We start from the raw sequence: 27,153 nt of genomic DNA on the forward strand, positions 1-27,153 counted from the left end.
AGGAGACCTCTTATTCTAAGAGGGAGTAAAATATGTCATTTCAACCTAATTTTTAAACTTTACACTATTGGAAATTTGTCTGTAGTAGCTACTGTGTCTGTGGGCTGTCACCATCATCCTGGTGTCCCCTGTCCCCTGCTCTGTGTCACCTCCTTGCTCTGTGTCTTTGCTCACTCCTGTCTTGGTCAGATTTCCAGTGATCCCCCTCAGTCTCCAACGGGCAAAAAGAAGAAAGATTCAAAGAAAGAGCAAAGAAAATTGAGCATTTCCATCCCCAGAGGAAAGACTGGAAGCAGGAAAAGCCTGGCTTCTGTACACAGCCTTAAAGAGCCAAAACCCGAAGAGTTAAAGCCTGAGTAAGTCAACAGAAGCATCTTGTACTACACAGACAGCATTCTCTTTAGAAGTAGTTTAATAAATCTACTAAAGCTGTAGGTAGACAAGAAAGCAAACTGGAGAGGGAACAGCTTCAGCTGTGTTGCAGAGGCTGTTTCCAAAATTAGTGCTGCTTGTGAGCCACACAGCTGTACCCTCTCATGTGAGGCAAAGAATCCCTTTATGCATCAGAAGGATTGAAGACTTCAAAGAATCTGTCAGGGAGCAGGAGCTGGGGCTGAGGGGGGATGGGGCTGAGCCAACACGGGGTTTATGGAAAGGGCAACTGCAAAGCTTACCTGGGCACCAACAGAAACTACTCAAAAAACCTCTTGTGAACACATCCAGGACCAGCTGATGGCCCAAATCCATGGCAGAGAGTAATTTCTGGTTTTAATTTGAGGGCTCACACAGTCCAGCACATTGGTCATGGTCAGCATCAGTGCTGGCAGGGAAATGCTGCTGGAAATGTGCATTTGGAGCAGTCCCTGTGCACTGTGAGCACCTCAGGGAGAGTCAACATCAACAGCACTGGGAGACTCACATGCAAAATGTGATGCCTGAGGGCCCTGGTACAGCAGGTAATTCAGCTTCTCAGAGCCACCCTTCTGCCCAGCCTCAGGAATTTGTCAGTATTTGGAAGTAAATACGTACTGAAGCAACAGGCATTTGGCTGTACTGCATGTTTTGACATCTTTTACTAAAATCCCATGTTCATTGCAATCCATTAATTATAATTGTTAAACATTTTCAGCAGAGATTGTAAAAATAAAATCCCTATTTTAGAAGTATTGCCTACAGACTGCATTAGAGGAATGTGATCCTGTGTGTTTACATGTCATTGAAATGATGTAGAAGTACTGGAAGACACTGAAACACTTGATGTGTTTAACCAAAGGAAATTGTCTTGAGGCTTTTGCAGTCTTTAGTGTAACATTTGTTTTCTGGGTTTTTCATTTTTATTCTCTTTTGGCAACAAAAGCCAAGCACTTTATAGGGTAGGTCCATTACTGACAGTCATTTAATTTCACTGTTACATTCAAATTTGAATGTGTGACTAAGAAACAATAATCACAAATAGCTCAGCAGATATTTATTTGATGTTTTTTTGCTCTCTCACTCACTGAGATAATTCCTATTCCTGGATTCTCTAGTTCTGATGCTTATAGGGCAGCCCAGGCTTTCCTGACAAGGAGTTTCAGAGGGAGTTTCAACAAATACATCATCCCATGCTCTGTTGCAAGTGGCCATGCCAGTGGAGAGGAGGGCTCTGGGAACTTAACCTGCAGGTGGGTGCACTTGGATCCCCAGAGATGTGAGGGGGAAATGGTGGGCTTGCTGATTTATTCACTTGGGGGAGAAATTTGTTTTCTGCTCTTAATTACTTCATAGCTCAGTGGTAGAAACTCATGCTCCCAGCCCACCAGTTGGATAAGAATCAAACACATGAATATCAAAGCAGCTGAAGGAATAATTGTGTGAAAACTTTGAGGCAGCTGGAGCTCATCTCTGCTCAGGCACAGTCGGTCACCGAGCCCTGTGCTGTGCTGTCACTCCCTGGGACAGAGCAGAGCCCTGGCATTGTTGTTGTGTCTGTGATCCCAGAGCTCTGCCCTTCTGTTCCCCAGCTGCCTTTGCTCTCCCTGCAGCCCTCACAACACCTTGTACCTGGAGCTGCACTGCCCTGCTGTGCCCCCACCTGTTCTGATCACCTCTGACTCCGGGATCAACGTGGCTGATTTTGGGGATGTTGCTGTAGGTATGGAGTTTGAATTCTGGTTTGGAGTTATTTCTCTCTGATAGTGAGTTCTTCCCAGCAGCTTTGCATTTTCAAAAGTCAGGATAGAAATTAGCCCTTAGTGGGTGTTTAGGTGGAAAACAAGGAGCCTCTGGCCAGCTGAGGCCCATGGAAGAGCAGATCTGATCCCCAAACAAGGACCTGGAAGCTCCAGAAGTTGAAAGCATTTTGGTGAGCTTTGAGTGGTGCCTCAGCCATAGGCCTGGGATGAGTCTGGCTCAGGCAGGAGCACAAGTGAGGGGGAGGAATGGGAGGGATGAGCACCCTCACTTTGGGAAGTGTTTCCATTCCTTGCAGGCCACAGAATGATGAAGAGAATTACAATAGAAAACATCTCCCCAGGGAAGCTGGAAGTATCCTTGTCTGGAGCACGTGAGCTCAGCCTTCAGCCTCTGCTTAGTCAGGCTGTGTCTCTGCAGGAGGAGCTGCTGGACACTAAAGCACCAGCTCATCTTCTCTCTCTGGTTATTGATCTCTCAAAAGCTTACAGATGCTTAGTTCAGGCCAAAGACATGTAAACAATATGTAGAATCTATTCTCATATATTTTGTCCCAATCTTTATGATTTTTTTCCTTGAGCTGCACTGTTTTAGCTGGGGTTCTCAGTTCTGAATCCCAATGGCCCCTTCCTGTTGGTCAGAGCAGTTGGAACGCTTGAGCCAGGTGAAAATAAACCCCTCATCATCTCTTTTTGTCCAAGTGAGGACAAATGGGTGAGTAAAAGATACAAGAGCAGTGGGGGAAAGCAGGAGAGACATAAGGGCTGTGTGATACACGTGTTACCAACAGGAAAAACCTTTGTTCCTGCCCAAACCTTTGGATCTTGTCTCAGTTTGGGGATGGTCCTTTGGGAGGGCTCGGCTGGAGGGGTGGGGGTTCCCTGAGCACATGGACTAACCCAGGCACCCTCTGGGCAGTTCTTGGAAACTCTGGACATCCAGGTGGCCAAGACCAACCTCAGCCTCCACCTCTCTGGGCACGGGGTGGTGCCAAGCACTGAGTGCTCCGTGGGAGAGGTGCTGGACATGGGCTACGTCATGGCCAGGGACACGGTGACTGCCACAGTCCAGGTAAGGCCCCTGCTGAGCTGCAGAGCACAGCAGGAGTTCCTGTGAGGAGGAACACAACACAAACTGTCTCCTCCCACATTTTGTCCAATGTGTCAATAAGCAAAGCCCAGTATTTGATGCAGAGGGGGTTGGTGTGGCACGTTATGGGCAGCACTGGTTGTGCCTCTGGTGGCAGCTGGGGACACAGAGCTGCACTAATGCAGCAAAATAAATCCAGCCACTTTGCAAACTATGGACCTTACAGGCCTGAGAATCAATTTCCTTCATGCAAATGCTGTTGTGTGAATGAATGTCCCCAGATAAAGAACACCTCCAGCCTGACCCTGCTGTTCTCTGTTCAACTGGAGTCGCTCTCACCAACACGGGACAGAGACCGGCAGAAAATCCCCTCCTTTCTTACACCCTCTCTGCAGAGAACAGAGATTGTTGGTAAACTTCCTTTTATTCTTGCCTCTTTTTCCTCTGCTAAAGACTCAGGAGGTGGAAAGCAGCATAGCTGTGTCCTCTGACAGCACACAACTGTCAGACCTGGGCATCACAGCCCTGAAATTAAAGACTTCATTTTGCTCCCCAGTAGGAGCTGTAGCAATTCTTTCAGTATGGGGAGCTGTAAATTTGTGCAGCCTGAGCAGATACCCACAAGTAAGGAGATATTAGTGTTTAAATCTAAATAAACCCACACAGTAATTGTGTATTAAAGATTCCATTTAAAGATGTCCAGATGTGTAAAAACATGTCAGAATACAGCAAGGGTTGGTGATGCTGCTTCAGTTCCTCTGGAGATTAATGCATCAAACTGATGGATGGATGGATTTATCTGGTGTTCCTAACACCCTGTTTTGCTGCAAAGCCATGTATCAGCTCTTATTTATTTGCTGTTCCAACAAAAATTAAATGGGTTTAAAATTTATGAAGAAGTAAAATGGAGCTGTCCTCCTTTCTTATCTGTATCCTCATTTATATTTACCAGGAACACAGAACTATAATGGCTTCAGTGTGTTCAGTGTCTCCCCAACAGAAGGAAAAATTGAGGCTGGGATGAGCCAGGATTTCGTGGTTACTTTCAGTCCTGATCATGAAAGTCTCTACTACTCCGACCGTCTCAAGGTGCTGCTCTTTGGCAAGGTGAGACAACCAGGATTATGAAAACAGTCTGAATATTGGCTGAATTGATGTAGGGAGGAAAGGGCACGTTTGGGCCCCTCTGGCATTTTCCAGGTCTAGATATTCAGTTATTAATTGATAAAAACAGTGACGTGGGGTCCATCCCTGTCACCGTCACCCCAGGGCGCGGTCAGGAGGGGACGGGAGCTGAGCACGGGGCTCCTGCAGGGAGAATTTAATGGCAGAGCAGGGGGAGAGGGGAGCTCCCCCTGCCCAGCACGGCCCGGCAGGGGCAGGGGCAGGAGCAGGAGAAGGGGCAGGGGCAGGAGCAGGAGCAGGAGCAGGAGCAGGGGCAGGGGCAGGGGCAGGGGCAGGGGCAGGGGCAGGGGCAGGGGCAGGAGCAGGAGAAGGGGCAGGGGCAGGAGCAGGAGCAGGAGCAGGGGCAGGGGCAGGGGCAGGGGCAGGGGCAGGGGCAGGAGCAGGAGAAGGGGCAGGGGCAGGAGCAGGAGCAGGAGCAGGAGCAGGGGCAGGGGCAGGAGCAGGAGCAGGAGCAGGAGCAGGAGCAGGGGCAGGGGCAGGAGCAGGAGAAGGGGCAGGGGCAGGAGCAGGAGCAGGAGCAGGAGAAGGGGCAGGAGAAGGAGCAGGAGCAGGAGCAGGGGCAGGGGCAGGGGCAGGGGCAGGGGCAGGGGCAGGGGCAGGGGCAGGAGCAGGAGAAGGGGCAGGGGCAGGAGCAGGAGCAGGAGCAGGGGCAGGGGCAGGGGCAGGGGCAGGGGCAGGGGCAGGAGCAGGAGAAGGGGCAGGGGCAGGAGCAGGAGCAGGAGCAGGGACAGGAGCAGGGGCAGGAGCAGGGGCAGGGGCAGGGGCAGGGGCAGGGGCAGGAGCAGGAGAAGGGGCAGGAGCAGGGGCAGGGGCAGGAGCAGGGGCAGGGGCAGGGGCAGGAGCAGGGGCAGGGGCAGGGGCAGGAGCAGGAGAAGGGGCAGGAGCAGGAGCAGGGGCAGGGGCAGGAGCAGGAGCAGGGGCAGGGGCAGGAGCAGGAGCAGGAGCAGGAGCAGGAGCAGGAGCAGGGGCAGGGGCAGGAGCAGGGGCAGGGGCAGGGGCAGGAGCAGGGGCAGGGGCAGGGGCAGGAGCAGGAGAAGGGGCAGGAGCAGGAGCAGGGGCAGGGGCAGGAGCAGGAGCAGGGGCAGGGGCAGGAGCAGGAGCAGGAGCAGGAGCAGGAGCAGGGGCAGGGGCAGGGGCAGGAGCAGGGGCAGGGGCAGGGGCAGGAGCAGGAGCAGGAGCAGGAGCAGGAGCAGGAGCAGGGGCAGGGGCAGGGGCAGGAGCAGGAGCAGGGGCAGGAGCAGGAGCAGGAGCAGGAGCAGGAGAAGGGGCAGGGGCAGGAGCAGGAGAAGGGGCAGGGGCAGGAGCAGGAGCAGGGGCAGGGGCAGGAGCAGGAGCAGGGGCAGGGGCAGGGGCAGGAGCAGGAGCAGGAGCAGGAGCAGGAGCAGGGGCAGGGGCAGGGGCAGGAGCAGGAGCAGGAGCAGGAGCAGGAGCAGGGGCAGGGGCAGGGGCAGGAGCAGGGGCAGGGGCAGGAGCAGGGGCAGGAGCAGGGGCAGGGGCAGGGGCAGGGGCAGGAGCAGGGGCAGGAGCAGGAGCAGGGGCAGGAGCAGGGGCAGGGGCAGGGGCAGGAGAAGGGGCAGGGGCAGGGGCAGGAGCAGGAGAAGGGGCAGGGGCAGGGGCAGGAGCAGGAGAAGGGGCAGGAGCAGGAGCAGGAGCAGGGGCAGGGGCAGGAGCAGGAGCAGGGGCAGGGGCAGGGGCAGGGGCAGGGGCAGGAGCAGGAGAAGGGGCAGGAGAAGGGGCAGGAGCAGGAGCAGGGGCAGGAGCAGGGGCAGGGGCAGGAGCAGGGGCAGGAGCAGGAGCAGGGGCAGGGGCAGGAGCAGGGGCAGGGGCAGGAGCAGGGGCAGGAGCAGGAGCAGGGGCAGGAGCAGGGGCAGGGGCAGGAGCAGGAGAAGGGGCAGGGGCAGGAGCAGGGGCAGGGGCAGGAGCAGGGGCAGGAGCAGGGGCAGGAGCAGGAGAAGGGGCAGGGGCAGGAGCAGGAGAAGGGGCAGGGGCAGGAGCAGGAGCAGGGGCAGGAGCAGGGGCAGGAGCAGGAGCAGGAGCAGGAGCAGGAGCAGGAGAAGGGGCAGGGGCAGGAGCAGGAGAAGGGGCAGGGGCAGGAGCAGGAGCAGGGGCAGGAGCAGGGGCAGGAGCAGGAGCAGGAGCAGGAGCAGGAGCAGGAGAAGGGGCAGGGGCAGGAGCAGGAGAAGGGGCAGGGGCAGGAGCAGGGGCAGGGGCAGGAGCAGGAGCAGGAGCAGGAGCAGGAGAAGGGGCAGGGGCAGGAGCAGGAGAAGGGGCAGGGGCAGGAGCAGGAGCAGGAGCAGGGGCAGGACCAGGGGCAGGGGCAGGAACAGGGGCAGGGGCAGGGGCAGGGGCAGGAGCAGGAGAAGGGGCAGGGGCAGGGGCAGGGGCAGGAGCAGGAGCAGGAGAAGGGGCAGGAGCAGGAGCAGGAGCAGGGGCAGGGGCAGGGGCAGGGGCAGGGGCAGGAGCAGGAGAAGGGGCAGGAGAAGGGGCAGGAGCAGGAGCAGGGGCAGGAGCAGGGGCAGGGGCAGGAGCAGGGGCAGGAGCAGGGGCAGGAGCAGGAGCAGGGGCAGGGGCAGGAGCAGGGGCAGGGGCAGGAGCAGGGGCAGGAGCAGGGGCAGGAGCAGGAGAAGGGGCAGGGGCAGGAGCAGGGGCAGGGGCAGGAGCAGGGGCAGGGGCAGGAGCAGGAGCAGAAGCAGGGGCAGGAGCAGGAGCAGGGGCAGGAGCAGGGGCAGGAGAAGGGGCAGGGGCAGGAGAAGGGGCAGGGGCAGGAGCAGGGGCAGGGGCAGGAGCAGGAGCAGGAGCAGGAGCAGGAGCAGGAGCAGGAGAAGGGGCAGGGGCAGGAGCAGGAGAAGGGGCAGGGGCAGGAGCAGGAGCAGGAGCAGGGACAGGAGCAGGGGCAGGAGCAGGGGCAGGGGCAGGAACAGGGGCAGGGGCAGGGGCAGGGGCAGGAGCAGGAGAAGGGGCAGGAGCAGGGGCAGGAGCAGGAGAAGGGGCAGGAGCAGGAGCAGGAGCAGGAGCAGGAGCAGGAGCAGGGGCAGGAGCAGGGGCAGGGGCAGGGGCAGGAGCAGGAGCAGGAGCAGGGGCAGGGGCAGGAGCAGGAGCAGGAGCAGAAGCAGGGGCAGGAGCAGGGGCAGGGGCAGGAGCAGGGGCAGGGGCAGGAGCAGGAGCAGAAGCAGGGGCAGGAGCAGGAGCAGGGGCAGGGGCAGGGGCAGGGGCAGGAGCAGGGGCAGGGGCAGGAGCAGGAGCAGAAGCAGGGGCAGGAGCAGGAGCAGGGGCAGGGGCAGGGGCAGGGGCAGGAGCAGGAGCAGGAGCAGGGCAGGAGCAGGAGGGAGCTGCTCTTGCAGCCGCTCGCTGCCAGGTTCCATCTGCGGAGCTGCCCGGGATGCTCCGGCCGGATGCGCAGGTGGCAGCGCCGCGGGCAGCCCTGGGCACCTGCCAGGACACCAAAAGTTGGTGCAGAGTGACCACTAATGCCCAGCAGCAGCACTGCAAAGCCGGGCTGAGCGAGAGCTGTGGGATTTATTGCAGGTAGGAATGCACGGCAGGATAAACCGAGGGTGAATGGACGCTTGACCCAAGTTTGGCCACAGAAAAGTTTTGCCTCTTTTAGTGCCTTGTGTGTAAATCGTTTGTCCAGTGCCCTCCTGAGGCACATTTCCAGGGCTGTTTAAAACAGAGTGGGCAAGCCCAGGGGCAGGTGCAGCACTCCTGCATTGGGATCATTGGCATCGTTCGTGTGGGAGGTGATGCTGCCATTTCCTGGCGCTGCTGGCTCAGGTGCCCGAGCTGTCACCTGCACCCAGGACTTCCTGTCTCCCCAGCACACAGCCCACGAGATCCAGCTGAAGGGAGCAGCCCGGGACCACCCCATGTTTGTGGAGGGGGGAGTGCCCCTGGACGTGCCCGTGGAGTCCTTGGCTGTGACCTCCCCTGTGGCACCACGGGAAGCGCTGGAAAGAGGTAAAGTGCCACCAGTGTTTATTGTGGAACAGGGAGGGATCAGCCTTGGGAATGTCCTCTCCTTTAAGAAAAAAGGAAATTAAAGGCAATTTTTCCTGTATTTCTGAAAAAATAAGCATTAAGTTACAGCATATATTCATAATACACAAAAATACCACAAAAGTTTCTCTTAAGGAAAGTTTTTCTCTTCATGTGAATGCAGTTTTGTCTTAATGATGGTCTTCTCTGCAGCTTCTTTGAAAATATTATTATAATGTAATACTACTGTGAAGAATTAAGATCCATTTGCTTTCTGCCACCTCTCTGAGGTGTATTAAATGTTTAAGAAATTGTTTCATATACAACCACATATCCTGGATTCTCCTGTTTGTCCTGTTATGAAACTTCTGGGAGTTTGAAGTTGCTCTTCCTTAATTTCTTGGGACAGGATGCAAACAGCTCCTGTCTCCTGAGCTGTAAGTAAGTCCAAGCACACACACATAAGTAGGAATAAAATACACAGAGGTGTGTGCCATGGGCTAGAAAACGAGCCTGGAACTTGATAAACAAGTAATAATTGCAGTTTGCAATTGCAAATTATCCAAAGTCCTTTTCCTGAATTCCTCTCTAACTCTGTGAAAGGATCTCTCTGTCTGTGCCAGCTCCTGGTTTGCCACATCACTTTGTTCTGAACCATCCTGGTGCAGTTTGTGTTGGCTCCAAATGCCAAGGGCTCAGTTTTGGCTGGCTCAGAGCTGACCTGGCTGCTGTTTGTTCAGGGCCACAAGAAGCAGTGAGGTCCCTTCTCCTGCTCCTGGAGTTCGTGGAGGGCTCAGCAGAGCCAGCCCTGGCAGAGATCACCGTGGGGGCCATTCAGAGTCCTCAGCTGGCAGCCAAGAAGGTGAGGGAAATAAAACCTGCAGGTTTGTGCCAGGGGCTGTGTGGGATCCTACAGTGTGCAGAGGGCTGCTCGTTCATTCTGTCCAAAATTCACAAAATTATAAATTAAAAAAGCAGCTTTATGCATTTCTGATAAATTTTATATTATGTGTCTGAAAAGCTTATTTTTCAGGGGCTAATATAAGGAATTGCATTATCATACTAAGTCAGCAACTAGATTAATTTGGCAGTTTGCTTCCTCAATTCTGGAATATGGAATTTTGAGCCCAGAACTGAATTACTGAATAAACCCTGTTATTTTAACGGCGTATTTGGTGCCGAGGTGACACAATGACTGTCACGGCGGGTGGCCGCAGTTCCAGGGGCAGCTGGGCAGGGTGAGCAGAGCCGTGTGTCCTGGCAGGCCCTGGAGTTCAGCCTGGAGGGCGGCGCGGAGCTGCAGCGCGCCGGCTTCGAGCTGCGCGGCCCGCGGGGAGCCCTGGAGCGCGGGCAGCGCCAGCGCATCGGCGTCGCGTGGCTGCCACCTGCCGACCTGCAGGTGAGGCTGCCACACGGCTGGCACACGGCTCTGGGGGGTCACACCGGGCTCCTGGGGGTGCCACACAGGGCTTCTTATGGGGTGTCACACCGGGCTTCTTATGGGGTGTCATACAGGGCTTCTTGGGGGGTGTCACACAAATCTCCTGGGGGTGCCACACAGGGCTTCTTGGGGGGTGTCACACAGGCTTCTTATGGGGTGTCACACAGGCTTCTTATGGGGTGTCACACAGGGCTCCTGGGGGTGCCACACAAATCTCCTGGGGGTGCCACACAGGGCTTCTTATGGGGTGTCACACAGGCTTCTTATGGGGTGTGACACAGAGCTTCTTATGGGGTGTCACACAGGCTTCTTATGGGGTGTCCACAGGGCTCCTGGCAGGTGTAACACAGGCTCCTGGGGACTGTCACACAGGCTCCTGGAGGGTGTGACACAAAGCTCCTGGGGGATGTCACACAGGGCTTCTTATGGGGAGTGTCACACGGGCTCCTGGGGATGTCACACAGGGCTTTTTATGGGGTGTCACACCGAGCTCCTGGGCGGTGTCACACAGGCTCCTGTAGGGGTGTGACACAGAGCTTCTTATGGGGTGTCACACGGGGTTTTTTATGGGGTGTCCACAGGGCTCCTGGCAGGTGTAACACAGGCTCCTGGGGACTGTCACACAGGGTCCTGGAGGGTGTGACACAAAGCTCCTGGGGGGTGTCACACTTGGCTTCTTATGGGATGTCACACAGGGCTTCTTGGGGGGTGTCACGCAGGGCTCCTGGGGGGTGTCACACCAGGCTTTTTATGGGGTGTTACACAGGGCTCCTGGCAGGTGTGACACAGGCTCCTGGGGGATGTCACACAGGGGTTCTTATGGGGAGTGTCACACGGGCTCATGGGGGTGTCACACGGGCTCCTGGGGGGTGTCACACAAAGCTCCTGTAGGGGTGTGACACAGGGCTTCTTATGGGGTGTCACACAAAGCTCCTGGGGGGTGTCACACAAAGCTCCTGGTGGGTGTCCCATTGGTGGGTGCCCCATTTCTTCTACTGCCCTGTATCTGCTCCTGCTCCTTCTGCCTTGCAGAGGTTGGATATGATGTCCCAACCACTCCACGAGGCTGTGATTGCCCTTCCTGATTCACCTCCTTGGGCATTCATGGAGGCTGGAGGCATTGACTCCCCGTGTGTGGGATGGCACAATGAGTAGCTGGTTCCAAAATTAAAAGATTTCTGCCCTGGCAGCAGAAAGAGGCAGCAGAGCTCCTGGCAGGGGCAGGATGCATCCAGCCTGCTCTGTGCCTCCTGGTAACCCCAGCTCTTGCACAACCCTGAGCACTCACTGGGGGCTGACAGGATCCGTTTCCTTCCAGCCCCCTCTGGGAGCTCTGAGCTTCTGCTGTGCCTGGCTGTGACGTGGGGACAGCCTCTGTGGCACTCTGGGGACAGTGCTGAGTCACTGTCATACCTCACTGGCTGCAGCAGGAGCATCACTTGGGGACAGAGAGGAGCCAGCACAGAGGCTGTCACCTGTCACCTGTAGCTATAACTGGTACCCTGAACACTGAGCAGTGAAACAGAGTTTAGAAGTGATCCACTCGTGTCTCCTGTGTCCAAAAGACCAGCTGGGTTCCTGTGTGGTTCTCTCTGCAGACCAGTGACCCCCCCCTCGTGTCAGCCCTCCTGACTCTGAGAGGTGACATCACAGAATGCTACCGAGTCCTGCTCATGGCAAGAGTTGTGTCTGCAGCTGCTCCCACTGCCTGAGGGATCTGGCCAAATGGAAAGAAGATGGAAGTCCCATTACTGGGATTCCCTGTGTCTCTGCTGGATCATGGGAAGATTTTGAGGCTGCTGCAAATAAGTGAGGGTGGCAGGGATGTGGGAAGGAAGGGCTGTGTGACATCTCTGCTCTGTTTCACCCAAAGTTCTCTGTAAACTCTGGTGCCAGTGGCTTCACTTTCCAGCTGACTCTGTGACAATAATCTTGTGTTAGAAGAAGGAATTACTGAGGGCCCCAAGCAGCTACATCTGCTGTTAATCCCATGTCTCCCAAAGGTGGGCATTCCATCAGGAGGAGTGTCTGGTTTACACCCACACTGGTGAGTTTCTACCTTTATCCAATTTCAGATGCTTTTTGTAGGATTTGGAAAAGCCTTAACTTTTTCTAAGACCAGAATAAAGTTTCTTATTCAAGCCTCCTCCAAATAATTTGGGGAGTCACCTTTACAATGTACAATCAAATCTGCCTGCTGACATGTGCTCAAGGGGGAATATTCCTGTGCTGTTCCCTGGATGAGGGCAGGCACTTGCCAGAGATCCTGCCTGTCCAGGAACTTTGTATTTCTGTATTTGCCTTCTGCTGAATTCTGGGTGAGAGCAGCATCCTGCTGTTCAGGGGAAGCCAGAGCGCCCTGCAGGTGGAACTTGTGTCAGGAAGCAGCAGCTGGTTCAGGGCAAGTGCAGAGCTGGAGAGTGGAGGGAGCAGGAAGGCACAGCCATTAGACACAGGATAATCCTGTGCATCTCTTATCACACTCCTTCCTGAGTCACAGGCAGTCTGTGGCAAAGTTCCCTCCCCAGCACCCCGAGGGCGTGCTGCCCTTTGGCCCCGGGAGCTGTTAAATCCCTGACTCAGATGATGCAATCAGAAAATAGAAACATTATTTGTAAATATCCCTGTGGTAACGAGGATATTGCAGGAACAAGCAGGGAAGCAATTGTCACAAGGAACATTTTAACCAGGCTCCCCCTTAGACAGAGGAGGGTTGTGGGAGTGAAGAGGGGGTTCCTTGTTTTTGCAGCCAGTGTTTGATCCATTGAGATGTGTTCTCATTTAATAATGGATCGAGTGCCTGTGGAGTCACTTAACTCTTCAGTCTAAAGACTGCAGATGCTGCCCAGTCCCAGTGTGCAGGGGTGGGGAGGAGCTGGGGTGGCAGTGCCAGCCAGGGACAGCTCTGCCATCCTTGAGGCCCTGGGTGCTGCTGCTGGCCCAGCTGGGCCTGGGCTGGGCACACAATGGGCTTTGTGTGCTGGCTCCCTGCAGCCCCAAAAGGGTGAGTAAATACCACTGCACTCACTAAAACCACTGCACACAGCACTGCTCACTCACCAGGGCAGCTGTCAGGAAGCAAGGAAGGACACAGCTTGTGGGTGGAGGAGATACTTCAGGCACTGCATTTGTGGGCATCCTTTGTGTGAGGATCCTTCAGATTTCACTCCTGAAACCAAAAAGTGATGGCTGACAACAGATCTGTCTCCAGACTCTGGTTATGATAACCACACAGAGTGCTGAAAATAAGTGTAACATTATCTACCAGGAAACAACATCCTGTCTTAGGAATCTTCCACTTCACAGAGGTCAGGTACTGAGAAAAAGCATCCAGAGGATGAAAAGAAGTAAAAAACCTAAGAATGATGTAAAGAGAGTGACAGTGGTGCTCTCACAGGGTTAGGCTGGGTAAGGAGCAGCTGCCACCAACCAGCTGAAGGCACCAGTGGTACCCAGCAGCTCAAGGTGAGCAGTGTCACCCACTGTACTCTCATTCCTGGGACTTGGGAGGACTTGGATCAATATTTTCACAGGATTGAAGTGAACAGAAGGTTCTGGGTTTCTCTGGTCAAAGTCTCCACGTTTAAAATTCAGTATGTGTTTGTTCTCTCGGGGGAGGGTTGGACCAGGATAACAGGAACAGGTGGTTATTTCTGGAGGACTGAAAATAAAGTAAATTCTCCCTGTAAACTCCAGCTGACATTCTGTAAAGCACTTAAGGAAATCTGAACAGGTTTTAGTTCCTTTCATAAGAGAAAAGCCTGGTATTTTAGATTGGATTTGAAAGTGATTGTGTCTGACTTCTTGGGGGCACAATGGCTGCTCAGGATTGGGATTCCCTCCCTTGCATTGCTTTGTTCTTTGGGGACACAGAGTGTGAAGTGCCAGCTCTCACATGGGGCAGCACTCAGGCAATGAGACACAGGCTGATGTGGAAGGGAAAGCAAATTATCTGATGTGGAAAAGCAGAACACTTGGGAGTGTGTGCAGACTGTGCTGCTTCACCTGGGACACTACTGCAGTTTCAAAAGCAAAAGCACAGCTACTGTGTCTGCAAAATGTAACCCTGGATGTTTCACTGCCATGCCACTGAGAGAATTATCCACAGTTGGAATCACCATGATGCAAACCTGCAGTGATCAGAGATGCACACCTTCAGTTACTGAAAATGTAGGAATTCTGTGAAGATTCTCACACAATTCTCATGTACAATGTGGGTTACGTTCATCAGCAGTGAACAGAAAATTTACTGGGACAACTGAAGATGGAAACAATTCCCTGGAATGGAAACAATTCCCTGGAATGGAAACAATTCCCTGGTAGCTCAGACACATGGAGCTGATCAGAAGGAGTGGAGAAGGTCTGTAACAATTCCCTGAGCACACAGAGCTGAGGGCTGCTGTGTTCTCCTGGCGTGGATCAGTGCCAGCAGAAGCTCAGCACAGCTCCTGCAAGTTCATCTCTTGCAAAGGCACAACCCTGTTCAGCTCTGTGCTTCCAGAGTGGTTTTCCACAGCTGTAGCACACTGGGCATTACAACTGCCAGGTGACTCTGACCATGGAACCTGCTGTTTCTGTTTCATATCAAGGACTCCAGCAGGAATGGAGCTGTGAGGACAGTATGGAAAATGTAACCTCAGAAGTGTTTCTTCATTTCCTGGAAGTTGAAGTTTTCTGCTCCTCTAACTGCACTTGTGACCATTCTGCTTTCAAATTGAGTTTTGCAACTGTGACCACTCTTGGGTCCCTGGATACAAACTCGTGCTTTCAGATTTGGATCTAAAAGCACACATGAACTTCGTGGCACTGATGCAGTTCTGGTTCAATGAGCAATTCACACCCCCATGTATGATCTCCATAATCCTTAAGGGCAAACCCAGCTCATTGGTAAAGCAGAGAGTGAGAAAGGACCTGTGTCATCCACATTTATTAATTCATGTTCTGCTTCTCCAGAAGTGACTTCAGCTATTTCTTCACACGTATGAGCACAGGTTTCCCTAAATGAGCAATGGCCCCATGACCCTGAGCAGTGCTGGAGGAAAACACTGCAGTCACTTTGTCACATGCCACTGCTGAGCCTGGAAACACCGGCTTTCAGTTCTAGGAATCAAAAGTAGGGAATATAGGGAATATATGGAATATCACCTGGTGCTTCCCCGGCACTGTGTCCGTTGGTGCTCCCCATGGAGTGGCTGTCCCAGGACTGTGCTGGGCTGGCCCTGACAGGACACCAGGTGCCACCAAAGCCACTCCATCGCTGCCCTCCTCAGCTGGACCGGGAGGAGAATACAACAAAGGCTCGCGGGTGGAGAAAAGGAATTTCTACCGACACAGTTAAACAGCCTGGAGCGCACCGATCCTAAAGAGCCGTCAATTGCTTTTCAGTCGTGTTTCAGGTGCTTTAACACGGCTGCTTTTAGAAGGGGAAATGATCTGCTCTTCTAAACGTTTGTTTCTGACTCAGGTATTTCATACCGGGCTTCTCATTCCTTTATTTCTGCTGCAAGTCCCTGTGACACGGCAGAGGCTCAGGGGTGTGTCCCTGAGCTGCACACCTGGGGGGTTCTGGTCTGTAAGAGCATCGCACACCGTCCCGAGGAGCTCCGGGGAAATCTCTGCAAGCGGAGCTCTGCCCTTGTAACCCCCCTGAGCCCGGTCTGGGCAGGAAGGGACAGGGACAGCGACAGGGACAGGGGCTGGGCAGGGACAGGGACAGGGACAGGGACAGGGACAGGGGCTGGGCAGGGACAGGGACAGGGACAGGGACAGGGACAGGGACAGGGAGAGGGACAGGGACAGGGACAGGGACAGGGACAGGGACAGGGACAGGGACAGGGAGAGGGACAGGGACAGGGACAGGGACAGGGAGAGGGATAGGGAGAGGGAGAGGGAGAGGGATACGGATAGGGATAGGGATAGGGATAGGGATAGGGATAGGGATAGGGATAGGGATAGGGACAAGGACTGGGACAGAAGCAGGGACAGGGACAGGGACAGGGGCTGGGCAGGGACAGGGACAGGGACAGGGACAGGGACAGGGACAGGGACAGGGACAGGGACTGGGACAGGGACAGGGACAGAAGCAGGGGCAGGGGCTGGGCAGGGCAGGGACAGGGGCTGGGGCAGAAGCAGGGGCAGGGCAGGGGTACCCGGGGCCGCTCTGCCCCTCCCGGCCCGAGCCCTCCCGCGGGCGGGGCGGTGCTGCCCGGTGCTGCCCGGCCCTGCCCGGCCCTGCCCCGCCGCGGCTCGGCCCCCCCGGGATGATGCCGGTTATTTATTGCGCTGCCCAGCACGGGCCGGCCCCAGGGCTCGGTGTCCCCTTTCAGCGCCTGTCCTTGAGGCGGCGGCTCCGGGGCTCCCGGGGCTCCCGGACACTGCCCGGAGCCCCCGAGCACGGCACAGGACACCGGGCTCTCCTCCTCCTCCGGCCACCTGCTGATCCAGCCCCGGGTTCCCCTTTCCCCGGCACGGCTCTGTCCTGGGAACAGCCGTGATCACTGCCCGGTGAGTAACCCCTGCCTGTTCCCAGCCTTCCCCACCGGGACCAAGTGACATCCCCACGCCTGAACTGTGACTTGCTCATGGCCATCCCTCACAGCTTCTTTTTTGATCTCTAAGACAGCCAGCAACTTTTAAATTTCACCTGGCTGCCCTTGCTCTGCAGACTGAGGGGAACCTGTCCCAGGTGTCACTTCTGGGCAGTTTGCAGAGGTGTCCCGGGGTCAGAGCCATTGTTCTGGCACAGCAAATCCATCACAGGAGCTTCAGCACACACAGCCCTGCTGGAATGGCACAGGGGCTGTTCTCCTCCTTCTGTACTGCACTAGAGTGAAAAATGCCATTTCTGGCTGCATTGGAGCTATGGAAAAAATAAAATATCTGGGGGACACAAGCCCTTGTCCAGAGCAGCATTTTCAGACAGCCTCTGATATGAGGCACCTTTGAATAACAGTTACCTTTAAATAACACTGATTTGGCTTTTTGGGAATCCTGCACGAGTCATTCTCTCTCCCAAGCAAGAGTAAAGCACCACTCAATAAAAAGATTGATTGATTCAGAAGCAACTTTTACAGTGGGATTATTTGCATGTTCTCATCTGGAGTCATGGTACCACCATGAAGAACAATCTAAAGTGGTTTTGCTCCATGCTCTTACTGAGTGCTTTCCCTTTCCCCCCCCAGGGAAGTGCATTCCCTGTCCTACATGCACTATTTAAATCAGTGAACCATCTGCCTCCCCTCACAGATGCCCTCGGAACATGTCTGATTGGACAAGTCTGTGGTATGTCTGGTAAGTTGGCTTTTAGTCTTCCCAACCCAGCAGCATTTGGAAGTTTTTAGGAGCAGCACTTGGAGCAGGGCAGTGGAAATGCTCGTCTCAGGCAGGATCAGGGAAGGGTTTCTCTGTTTGCAGAGGAATGGCCTGGATGAGGCCAGGGGAGATTGGGTGTCAGGTGGGGACCAGCATTCACTGAGGGCTGTGTCATCTTTCCCTTCTGAGTGCTCTGGAGTTGAACTGCAGGGCTTGTTTGTTCTTCCTAAATAGCCAGAGCCTTGCTGCCATTGGCTCCTCTCACGGGGCAGCTTCCAGCAGGATTTGCTGGGCCTGGCCCTGCCCCATCCCCGGCTCACTCCTTCTATGGGACAGGGACAGGGACAGGGACAGGGACAGGGACAGGGACAGGGGCAGGGACAGGGGCAGGGACAGGGATGTCACCCTCTGCTGAGCTTCCCCTCGGAGCTCCAGGAGCACAGAGCTGAGCACAACCTGCTGGGAGGGGCAAACTGGGATGAGAGAGGGAGGATTCCCAGCAGGATTCATCTCCTACTCACTCGTGTCTGGGTGCCCTGGCATTGCTGGCATTCTGTCCATACATTGGCTTTGGTGGCAGCACACAGAGGGACTTGATTACTTCACCTCCTTCAGTCTGGAGCAGTTTTGGTTGATGCACAGAGCTGTTTAAAAAGACACAGTCACCAAAAATAGATTGAGAAGGCTTCTCAAAGCCTCCACGAGAAGAGGGATCTGGATTGAGAAACTGAGGGGTGGGAAGGTGGAGTTTCAGTGGAGAGGGGAACCTGAAACACAGGAATATCAGCCTAGGTACATTGTAAATTGTTAAATTATAAACTTCCTTAAGCAATAGCTAGAGATAGAATTGTGTTTTCAAGGCATAAATATAATTTAACATAATATCATTTCCATGCTCATTTATAAAGAGAGAGCTTAGACTTGTGGAAGTGCATTTTTGTATTTCCCTGCAAGTACAAACCCTCTCTTGCTGTGGAAAGCAGAGCCAGCCATTCTCCCTGCACAGAAGTTGAAAATTACCCAAAATAGTGAAATGTTACTGCACCTGTGAGCCAGAATGGGTTGTACTTAGGAGCAGTAGTTCTTCAGCTCATGATTGAGTGTTTGTGATCCAACTTTCCAATCCAGGACCCAGCACCCATTCAGAACTCAGTCAAGGAGGCTTGGCCTCCCCTCTGACCATTTTCAGTGAAATTATATTGTGCAGAAGCAGTAAAACCCAAGCAGTGCAATGGAGGTGTTTCCCCTTCCAGGCTGATCTTGCTGATGGTGTTCCTGCTCCTGCTCTGCGGGGTCTCAGCGAGCTGTGTCAGATTCTGCTGCCGGAGGAAAAGGATCCCAGTGGAGAGCTTCCCTCGGCACGCCTGTGACCTGGCAGCGATGGGCATCGACAGTGACAGCACTGCCCACAGCACAGTGACCTGTGAGTATCCTCAGCCCCTGGGGCTGTGCCAGCCCCTGCAGGAGCAGAATTCCCAGTGAGCTCCCAGAACAGCTCCCAGCCCCACGGGGTGGGCACAAGAGGGGAAGGGAGGGATCAGGGTGGCACTGTGGCACTGAAGACCAGGAGTGACTCTACATGGACATCTTTAGTATAAAGTGCATTTGTTCTGAAAACACAAAAGTCTGTGATTTCCTGGAAAAAAGCAGGATTGGCCCTTCATATATTAGTCCCATGCAGGTGTTTATTTTTATTTTTAATTCTTTTTCTTCACAGCATACAGCTCATGGCAGTACCCTCCAAGTGTGCAGATTCCCTTGGTATTTGTGGATATGGATAAGAACACTGTGTCCCCTCCAGCTTACAGCCTCTATGCCATGGACCTGCCACCTTCCTATGATGAAGCTGTTCAGATGGGAAAGCAAGTGGCACGGACAAACCAGAAACTTGATGACATCCCTGAGCAGGTGACACCACGTGGGCTGAATCCCAGCCAGTCCCCACCTGACACAACCAACAGAGATCCAGCAACACAGGCAAATTCAGAAGATTCAGAAGATGCCAGGAAAGAACAGCCACAGGTCTGACTCAGTTCAGATGGGGAGAAAAGGAAGGGAAGGACTGTAAGAGTTCAAGAAGACATGAAGAGTTTGGGTTTCTAAGTAGGTTATGATGGAAAGATATTTCTTCTCATGCCCTTGTAATGATTTGTCAGAAGAAATGTTTTCTGTGACTGCTGTAATCCCCTGGTAAAGCTTCTTCAAGGATATGAAATGAGGTAAAAGGGCAGCAGTTTAAAAATGCCTGTAAAAGTGGGACGTGAATGCGTGTTCATCTTCTGATACAAAAATTGTTCCTTGTGTCCAGCAATAAAAAAGGTCAGGAGAATTTTGCCACCTTGGGAATACACACTCAGAGCAGCACAAACAGGAAGCTGTTGTACTAGAACAGAAGTTTCCCAAGCTGGAGTTGAAGGGGGAATCCCAGCGAGTGACACTGAACAGCCTCTGTGGTTTCTCCTCTTTTGAGAACACCAGCTGCCCAGGAAGCTGCTGAGGACAAGGTGCTGCACAGTGTTCCTCAAGGAGCAGGAAGATGCCAGGACAGGAGAGCCTGGAGGGAAATGCCTTGTGCTGTTTCACACCTGCACAAAGGGAGTGAGGCAGAGGAGACTTCTGTGCTGCTGGTGGTCATGAGACCCCAAGGGATTGTTTTTGAGGTTCTATAAATCTTTCCATTTCTATTTTTGAGATGTGTTGCCTTGTGGGTGGGTTCCCTTTGCTATTTACTTTTTCTAGATAAAGTACACATTAATTCCACAGAGACACCTGCACACATGGTTCCATATTATTGATATTTCAAATATTCATCAAATATACCTTTATATTTTCTTATCTGCTCAGGTGTCAGGGTCTCAGGCAGCACAGGAAAGAGAAATCACACGTTCCTGGCAGCTTTTACCAGTTCAGCACATGGACAAGCTCAGGAATGAGCAGGGTGACACAAAACATGCTTGTGCTGAGCCATCCAGAATAAGTTAGAGATACAAACACCACAGTACAGGCTGGGCAGAAGTTCAAAGAAAATACTCTTAGGGATGGCTCTTTGTGAAGTACTGATAGAGGGATAACTGCTGAGCATCATTTTAGAACTGGGAGCTTGGAGCTGATTACAGCAGCAGCAGCCCAGACAAAAATATGGGCTCCAGAGGCAGGGTTTTTAATGCCAGCTCTTTCCCTTGCTCCTCCATATTCCAAATGGTCCAAATTTTGGCCACTCCTGAGCAGTGATTTTCTTTGAATCCACTTCAGCAAGGTGCTAATCTGGCTGCTTTAAGGACATGAGCAATTGCCAGGGTGGCTCATTGCTCTGGGTAAGAGCAGCAAGCAAAGCCTGAGCACTGGGTGCTATTAGTGAATGTGGCATAAATTTAGGTGTCTGTCATTAACAGGCAGCAGAAGTGGTGGGCACAAAAGCCTGCACAGCTTTTAGAACACTGTTATTCTCTGACAACCATTACTGCAAGAGGTGCCCTGGAAATGAGCACTAATGATTTAAAAATGAAGATCTCAGCCAGCCCCAGGCCCGAGATGCTGCTGCAGAGTCATGTGTGAGCTGTCCATGAGTCTGGCTCCCCAGGGAAGGGTCACTTCTATATTTAACTTGCATGGAACTTACTATGAGGGCTGAAATCTGCTTCTCTGTGTCTCCTCTCTGTCATCCTTCATTATTTTTCTGCTGTTTTACTCTTTCCTCTGCTTTCCTTATCTGTGTCAAGATGGAGGCTGGGCATAAACCAGGGTAACTCTTTGGAAGGGCGATACATGCCCAGTTGTGGATGTCTCCAAGCCATAAATACAGCAGACGGATTTCTATTTATTGAACTTTCCCACAGCACTCAGAAGGAAGCCCGTGCCCTCCCGGAGAAGGAATTAGGCTGGAAATGGCTGAGAGCTTCCCAGAGACGGGAATTCAGAGGCAGGCGAGGGAAGGGATCGGCTGACACAAGAGGGCAGTGCCTCCCTTCTGGCCGTGCAGAGAGCAGGGCACGCACGGGCAGCAGCGCCCGCCCCTCTGCCCGGCTGGCACGGCACTGCCAGCTCCCTTCTCTCGGGTCACGGGGATGCCAAACCCCGGCAGTGCCCGGAGCGCCCAGGAAAAGGGCAGCAGCTGGTGTTTCCTTTCTAGCACCAAGGAAAATCTTGTGTTTTGTCTTGTAATGTAGCTCATTAATTCAGAGATTGTTAGCAGCAGCTACTGCCTCAGGAACACGGACTTCCCTCTGCACACAAAAGCAGTTTGCTGTGTAACCTTCAAAGTTAGGGAATTATCACAGGGAATTATCACACTTTTCTTGTGGCTGCCTTCTCCAGAGCCTGCTGAGGGTGATGCCATGCTGGAGTCCTTCTTGCAAGGGAGGGTTGAAGAGATCCCTCACCTCTACACAGCTTCTGTTTCATGGAACAGGTGGAACTTCACATTTTTCAAAGCCACACTTTGCTTGAAATCGCTCTGTGGGTTCAGAAGTGATTAGTTGGGTGTGCAGAGTGGAAGGAGGGGAAGCAGGACACGGATTTGGAATTTGTGATTCCAAAAATTTGCTTCCAGAAGAAAGCAGTTTTAGAAAGAACACCAGGGGAGGCTGGTGCCACAGCTTGGCCTGGTGCAGGATCTCAGAATTCTGATTTGTCAGGCTGGTGGTTTTCACCAGCACTAGATCTATTCAAGTCTGATTATATCCACACAAGCTTTGTGACATCTCGAAGGGAAAAGCCCCTCTCTGTAATTACCCAAAGTGCATTTTTAATTGTGATTTCTATTTGGTCCTCAGTTTGGCACTGTTCAGCGTGCAATTTTTCTTCTCCCATTTGTTCAAAATGATCATTTTGTCTGTTATTTTCTGCTGTTCTTTGCTGGCTGTGTGCAAGAGCCTGTGCTGGGGAGATGGACTGCTGAGGCTGGAGCCTCCATCACTGTCTCCCCTCTCACACAGGCACTCAGCACGAGCACTTGTGCTCAGAAGGAAAATGCAGCCATGGAAGTAAATTTTCTCAATAATTCATGGGCTTTATAGCCCAGAGCAAATTATACCTTGGCTCTGTCATGAATCTCAGGCTGCAAATCCCTTTATAGCCGAGCTCGTTAACAATATAAGTAAAGTGGTACCTCTAGAATGGCTTTGGTAATTGATGCCTTATAATCTTTGGAGAGTATTTAGTGGTAAACCTGCAGCATCCTGAGCCATCAGTGGGGTCTGGATAGAGGAAAAGTCAGAGAAAAAACCATTTCTTTGTTTGCCTCACAGTTGTCTTTGTCTGCCTCAAACAGCTCAGGTTTGTTTTGTTTTCTAACTCATTTTGTCTTTATCAGCTGCAGTTATTGAGGGAAAAGCATCACTGCTGCTGCCAGGACAGATGAGTGGGGCACTGGGACACCTGCAAATCCTGCTCATTTATGGAACAAAATATCTCTGCCACCACCACTCTCCACACCCCTGGCTGTCTCCTGGTTCTGATCCTAATCCTCTTTACCTGTTAGAACTCTTTTTGCTTAGGAGACACTGACTAATTTTGCTGCAAGTAGCAGAGGTTCTTTCCTTCACCCACAATTAAAATTCAAACTGCGAGAGAAGCCTTGGAATCCTTTTCAGAGCAGAAGATGAAAACAAAGTATCACAGGGGAATTGTGCTCTAAAAACTGGAGAAGACAATAAATGTTTTATGAAATTCTACATCCTAAGGTCAAACTCAATGCAAAAAAAATGCTTAGGTGCAAACCCACATTGCTGGGAAAACATTTTGTTCTGGGCAGTCAAAATTTAGAATATAAAATGCCAGAGCTGCTCTCTTTTTATCTTACTGGAAGGAAAGAGGGGCCTTTAGAAAAGAATGCAGACTTTCAAAGATATTTTAATTTCTTTTAAATAACAAAGCTCACCCTGGACACTCAGAGAAAAGAGCAAATCAATTGCTATTTCAAACATAGAAATGAATCTGCAAACCTGAATCTGTATTAAAGCGCTTAACTTTTACTCAGTTTTTCACCCTGCTTTCCCAAGTAGCTCAAAAAGGAAATGAAAGAGAAGAGCCTGATGGGGAGCTCTTCTTTGTGCATTGGTTTTCTTTCCATGCTAGGAGTTAATGACATAACTGCTTCCCTCCACAAGTGAGGAAATGCAGTCCCAGGGTCCAGGTACTGACCTGGGAACCCACTTTGGGGCTCCCACAGCTTCCACACGACTCTGGTCTGTAGAACAGGGACTTAGCTCTGCCTTTTCTTGCACAGAATTTGGAGATGAATACAGCGAGCGTGGGCTGCGCTGTCACATTGAGATACAGGTACAGTCAGAGCATGATGAACTTTGTGTGGGACACGAAGTGCAGCAAAAATCCTCCCCACTCCCTCCCCCTCTTAAGGGGCGAACCTGGAGAAGAAACTGGGGCAAAGTGTGAGATTTAGAAAGAGCCCCTGGACTGCAGGTGCCTCCTCACAGCATTCCTGGCTGGGGGAGAGGGGCAAGGTTTGCTCGGCTCCAGGGGCTGGAAAGGTTTCTCTGAAAAGAAAGGTTTCTCTCCCCAAAAACCCTGCCTGAAGGTGGGAGAAGCTGCTCTGCCCCGCAGGGTCCCCCCAGCAGGGTCTGAAGGCGATGGAGCTGTGGTCAGCCGGCAGAGCAGACTGCCACGACAATAAACACTCCGTGTGTGTTTGCAGAAGGCTCCTCCGCCCTTGGCGGAGCTGCCTGCTCCAGCAGATGGGGGAAGCGAGCCGGAGTGGCCCCGGTGAAGGTCGGCTGGGCAGGCTGCAAGGCCAACACACAGCAGCAATTACATCTAGTGCGATTATTTGGAGGAAAAAACCGTGATATGCTTTTGTCCCTTACTTATTTCGCATAGAGACTTTCACCTCTTGATAAAAGGCCCACGGTACCTGCTGTAAAACACGGAAATTCAAATGGCTTGGGCCATCTGGGAAATAAAAAAACGTGTGTTTGGTTATTTTCCACTGTAATAATGAGGAAAAATCGGTAATAATGAGTAGGGTTATCTCTCAATCAAGAAACATCCTGGAGTGAGACAGATTCCAGCTCTACCACAGATATCCTGGGCATCTAGACAGGTTTCAATGTCTCTGCCTCTGTTTTCCATGGGTAAACAACTCTAGGATCCAGAGGTTGGAAGGGACCTTCGGACATCCCCCAGCCCAGCCCCTGCTGCTCACTGGGCCTGCCAGAGCAGCTTGCCCTGCCCACTGTGGCTCTGAACTCTGCAGGGATGCAGAGCTCACTGCCCCTCTGGGCAACCTGTTCTGTCTGACCCCCTCGCAGTGAAAATAGGAAATTTCGGATTGTTGGAGTGGAATTTCCTGTATTTGGGATTGTTCCTAGTGCTTCCTACCCAGTGAGAAGAGTCTGCCTCTGTCTCCTTTATCCTTTCCCCCAGGTGTTTGTACACATTTATAGATCCCTCCTGTACCACCTCATCCTGAGGCCAAAGACTCCCAGCTTGCTCATCCTTCCCTCACACGTCAGACGCTTCCATGCCTTAATCATCCAAATATTTAACTCCATCTTTCCTCCACCTTGTCTAAATCATCCAGGAATTTCCCCCGAAGCCCAGCGCGCTGTTTAACGGATCTCTCCAGTCAGGAGGTGCAGAAAGCAGAGCGTGAAGTCCCCCGTGGATGCCTGTCCCTGTGCCACCTGGGCACGGGGTGACGCGGGGCTGGCACTGCCAGGGAGTGTGTGACACCACAGATGTGACAGCGGGCACCTCGGCGCGGCCCCAGGGGAAGGGGGAGAGCCAAGGTGAAATCAGAGGAAGATGAATGTTTCATCAGAAGTGGGTAAGCTGCTGGAACAGGAAAAAGAAACGCAACCTCCCTCCTGCTCTGCACGGGGCTTTGGTGCTACAGAAATACCCCCCCTTTGGGAGACCACGCTTTAGAAGCACAGGAAATTGCCTGGATTTAAACAAGGAACACAAGGAATAATGCTTTTCCAGGCCAGAGAAGGAAGAGAGATTTCCCTTCCTTTCTCTAGTTTATCACATTGTCACCAACAACAAAACCGTGTTTCATCAGAGCTTGGCCTTGCTCCCCCAGGTTTCAATCAAAATTATTATTGATGAAAAATCTTAAGGGAATTGTAGCTAGAGATGCTGCAAAGCTACTGCTCAGTGCTGTGCCAGAATAATTGTAACGAGAATTCAAAGTTTCTCATTGATTCCTACCTCTTGATTCCCTAACATATCCCACTCTTGTAAGTACAAAACCTCACCCCAAAATCTCCAAGATGTAATCAATGTTCAAGATACCAGGTAACACACATTAATGTAATTAGCACAACAAAATCAGGATAAGGATAATTAGAGCACCTATGGAATTAGGTGACTTCTTCATCCATTCATAACTATAAATCATGAAAGTGCAAGTGTGCACACGTGTCTAACCAACTGATGGCTGTCACACACAGCCCTTCTCCCTGTCCCCTCCCGTTTTTGTGGCCAGGCCTGCTCCTTTCAGGCTCCTTGGTGCCTCTTCCCTTTGTAACCCTGTGCAGTCATGGGCCCATGGACCTGTGGTCAATCCTGATACCCAAACTGGCTCCTCTGAGTCTGAAACAGCATTCAGGAAATGAAACTAAAATTAAGGGAGTTTCTCATCCAGCTGGAGATGGGTGGGGGATGGAAGAGGCAACTGCTAGGTCCAAAAATCAGTCAGATTGTTCTTTATGACATGAGCCCCAACCACAGGTGGGGATGTAGAAGGATCTTCAAATCTGCACGTTTGAGTCTTAGTGATTCACATCTAAAGCTGTGGCTGCATATTCTTGAATTCAGGGAAGGCTCCAGTCTAAAATCTCTGGCACAGGAAGTTCAGCTTCCTCTCCAGATTTCCTTCCTCCACCTCCTAACATGCAGAACAGCAGGGAACTCGCTTTGGCCTGGCCAGTGCAAGTGCAAACTCTCAGGACTGAGAGCAGTTTGAGTTTATGGCCAGCACCCCCAGCTCAAGGGCTCAGGGGAGGCAGCACAGACCAGAGGCCCTTGGTGACAACTTAATCCCCAAATATCCTCAGCTGCTGAGCTGTGTGAAGCTGCACCCTCAGCAAACATGATCAGCAAGGGCAACACTCAGTGACATCCAAACCATTTCCACAGGCAAACTCTTACTGATGACACTGAGCATCAATCAAAGGCAGAAATTCAGCCATTGTGTAACTTTGCTATAATTACAAAATAAGAAAATCTGTGGGAAAGCAGGTTTGGATCCAGTCAATGCCTAAATTATCACTAATTATAACAGGCTAATTTCACTTTCTAGATTTTTATCTAGGCTTTGGTGTCCTTTAAAAACAGCCTGCTAGACGTCAGGCCAAGGGTCAGGCAGTTCAATTGATCAGTTTGAGCCTCAAACTAAACCAGGAAAAATGTGAACAGCATTACAGCTGGAACTGACGTGAAGTTTGCTGAAGAATGGCAATGTCTGAGCTTGGCACAACACCAGAGACCTCTGAGTACGTCTGTAGGGACAGCATCTGGGCATCTGTGTGCAGGGATGCTCAGCAGCATCCCAGAAGCAAATGCCACGGAGTGGGGCACTCACCAGGGCTGAACTGAACCCTGGCAAGGCACGGATGCAGCTCGTGATGCTTCCGTTCTGGGATCTGCCCGTGGGGCTCTCTGGGATGTGCCCTGCTGCCAGCGCACAGGGCACGCGTTCCCTGCAGGAACTCTCTGCAGTGCACCACCAGATTGCCCAGGAGCCACGGGCTGCCAGCGTCAGCCGGGCTGGGGAAATGCCACCATGGGAAAGCACAGACAGGGGAGCCACCTCAGTGCCACCACACGGACAGGGGAGCCACCTCAGTGCCATCATACCCACAGGGCTGTCACCTCAGTGCCACCAGAGACAGGGCAGTCACCTCAGTGCCATCATACCCACAGGGCTGTCACCTCAGTGCCACCAGAGACAGGGCAGTCACCTCAGTGCCACCACATGGACAGGGGAGCCACCTCAGTGCCACCACATGGACAGGGGA

General features: G+C 52.7%; 2 protein-coding genes and 1 long non-coding RNA gene across 14 annotated transcripts in view; 2 read left to right on the forward strand and 1 right to left on the reverse strand.

The window, feature by feature from the left end:
• The window catches only part of CFAP74 (cilia and flagella associated protein 74), a 70,564-nt gene extending 58,546 nt beyond the window's left edge, over positions 1-12,018 (forward strand). For 4 of the 5 annotated variants that reach the window (XM_064397155.1, XM_064397153.1, XM_064397154.1 and 1 more), the window contains 12 exons: positions 190-356; positions 1,530-1,664; positions 2,025-2,134; positions 2,471-2,526; positions 2,767-2,886; positions 3,091-3,243; positions 3,543-3,672; positions 4,214-4,368; positions 8,265-8,403; positions 9,162-9,283; positions 9,686-9,820; positions 11,461-12,018. In XM_064397155.1, coding sequence (XP_064253225.1) covers positions 190-356; positions 1,530-1,664; positions 2,025-2,134; positions 2,471-2,526; positions 2,767-2,886; positions 3,091-3,243; positions 3,543-3,672; positions 4,214-4,368; positions 8,265-8,403; positions 9,162-9,283; positions 9,686-9,820; positions 11,461-11,574 — 1,536 coding nt within the window. In that variant the 3' untranslated portion in view covers positions 11,575-12,018. The remainder of the gene's footprint in view (positions 1-189; positions 357-1,529; positions 1,665-2,024; positions 2,135-2,470; positions 2,527-2,766; positions 2,887-3,090; positions 3,244-3,542; positions 3,673-4,213; positions 4,369-8,264; positions 8,404-9,161; positions 9,284-9,685; positions 9,821-11,460) is intronic. The other variant, XR_010350139.1, reaches the window with a different exon arrangement.
• Positions 8,405-27,153, reverse strand: part of LOC135285188 (uncharacterized) — a 28,096-nt gene continuing 9,347 nt past the window's right edge. Inside the window, exons 4-7 of one of the 6 annotated variants that reach the window (XR_010350158.1) lie at positions 17,695-17,817; positions 12,923-13,031; positions 11,151-12,275; positions 8,405-9,361 (exon numbers count right to left, since the gene is read on the reverse strand). This is a non-coding gene — a long non-coding RNA (uncharacterized LOC135285188). Of the gene's footprint in view, positions 9,362-11,150; positions 12,276-12,922; positions 13,032-14,773; positions 15,478-17,694; positions 17,818-27,153 lie in introns of those variants that run through there. The other 5 variants (XR_010350159.1, XR_010350163.1, XR_010350162.1 and 2 more) reach the window with 5 other exon arrangements.
• On the forward strand, positions 16,008-19,857 carry TMEM52 (transmembrane protein 52). 3 transcript variants are annotated; one of them, XM_064397224.1, is made up of 4 exons: positions 16,008-16,366; positions 17,044-17,152; positions 18,427-18,596; positions 18,891-19,857. In XM_064397224.1, the coding sequence occupies exons 2-4, from the start codon at positions 17,121-17,123 to the stop codon at positions 19,199-19,201; spliced, it is 513 nt and encodes a 170-aa protein (XP_064253294.1). In that variant the 5' UTR covers positions 16,008-16,366; positions 17,044-17,120; the 3' UTR covers positions 19,202-19,857. The 3 variants fall into 3 exon arrangements, with proteins under 3 accessions (XP_064253294.1, XP_064253292.1, XP_064253293.1); XM_064397222.1 differs by having other exon boundaries at positions 16,009-16,366; positions 17,108-17,152; XM_064397223.1 differs by having other exon boundaries at positions 16,350-17,152.

Source organism: Passer domesticus, chromosome 22 (genome assembly GCF_036417665.1).
Source record: "Passer domesticus isolate bPasDom1 chromosome 22, bPasDom1.hap1, whole genome shotgun sequence".
Lineage (NCBI taxonomy): Eukaryota > Metazoa > Chordata > Aves > Passeriformes > Passeridae > Passer > Passer domesticus.

Bases quoted from the DNA above. Each gene is read 5' to 3' on its own strand.
- TMEM52 (XM_064397224.1), top strand. From the start codon at position 17,121: ATGTCTGATTGGACAAGTCTGTGGTATGTCTG. The intron at 17,153-18,426 runs GTAAGTTGGCTT...TTCCCCTTCCAG, and splicing joins ACAAGTCTGTGGTATGTCTG to GCTGATCTTGCTGATGGTGT. The intron at 18,597-18,890 runs GTGAGTATCCTC...TTTTCTTCACAG, and splicing joins TGCCCACAGCACAGTGACCT to CATACAGCTCATGGCAGTAC.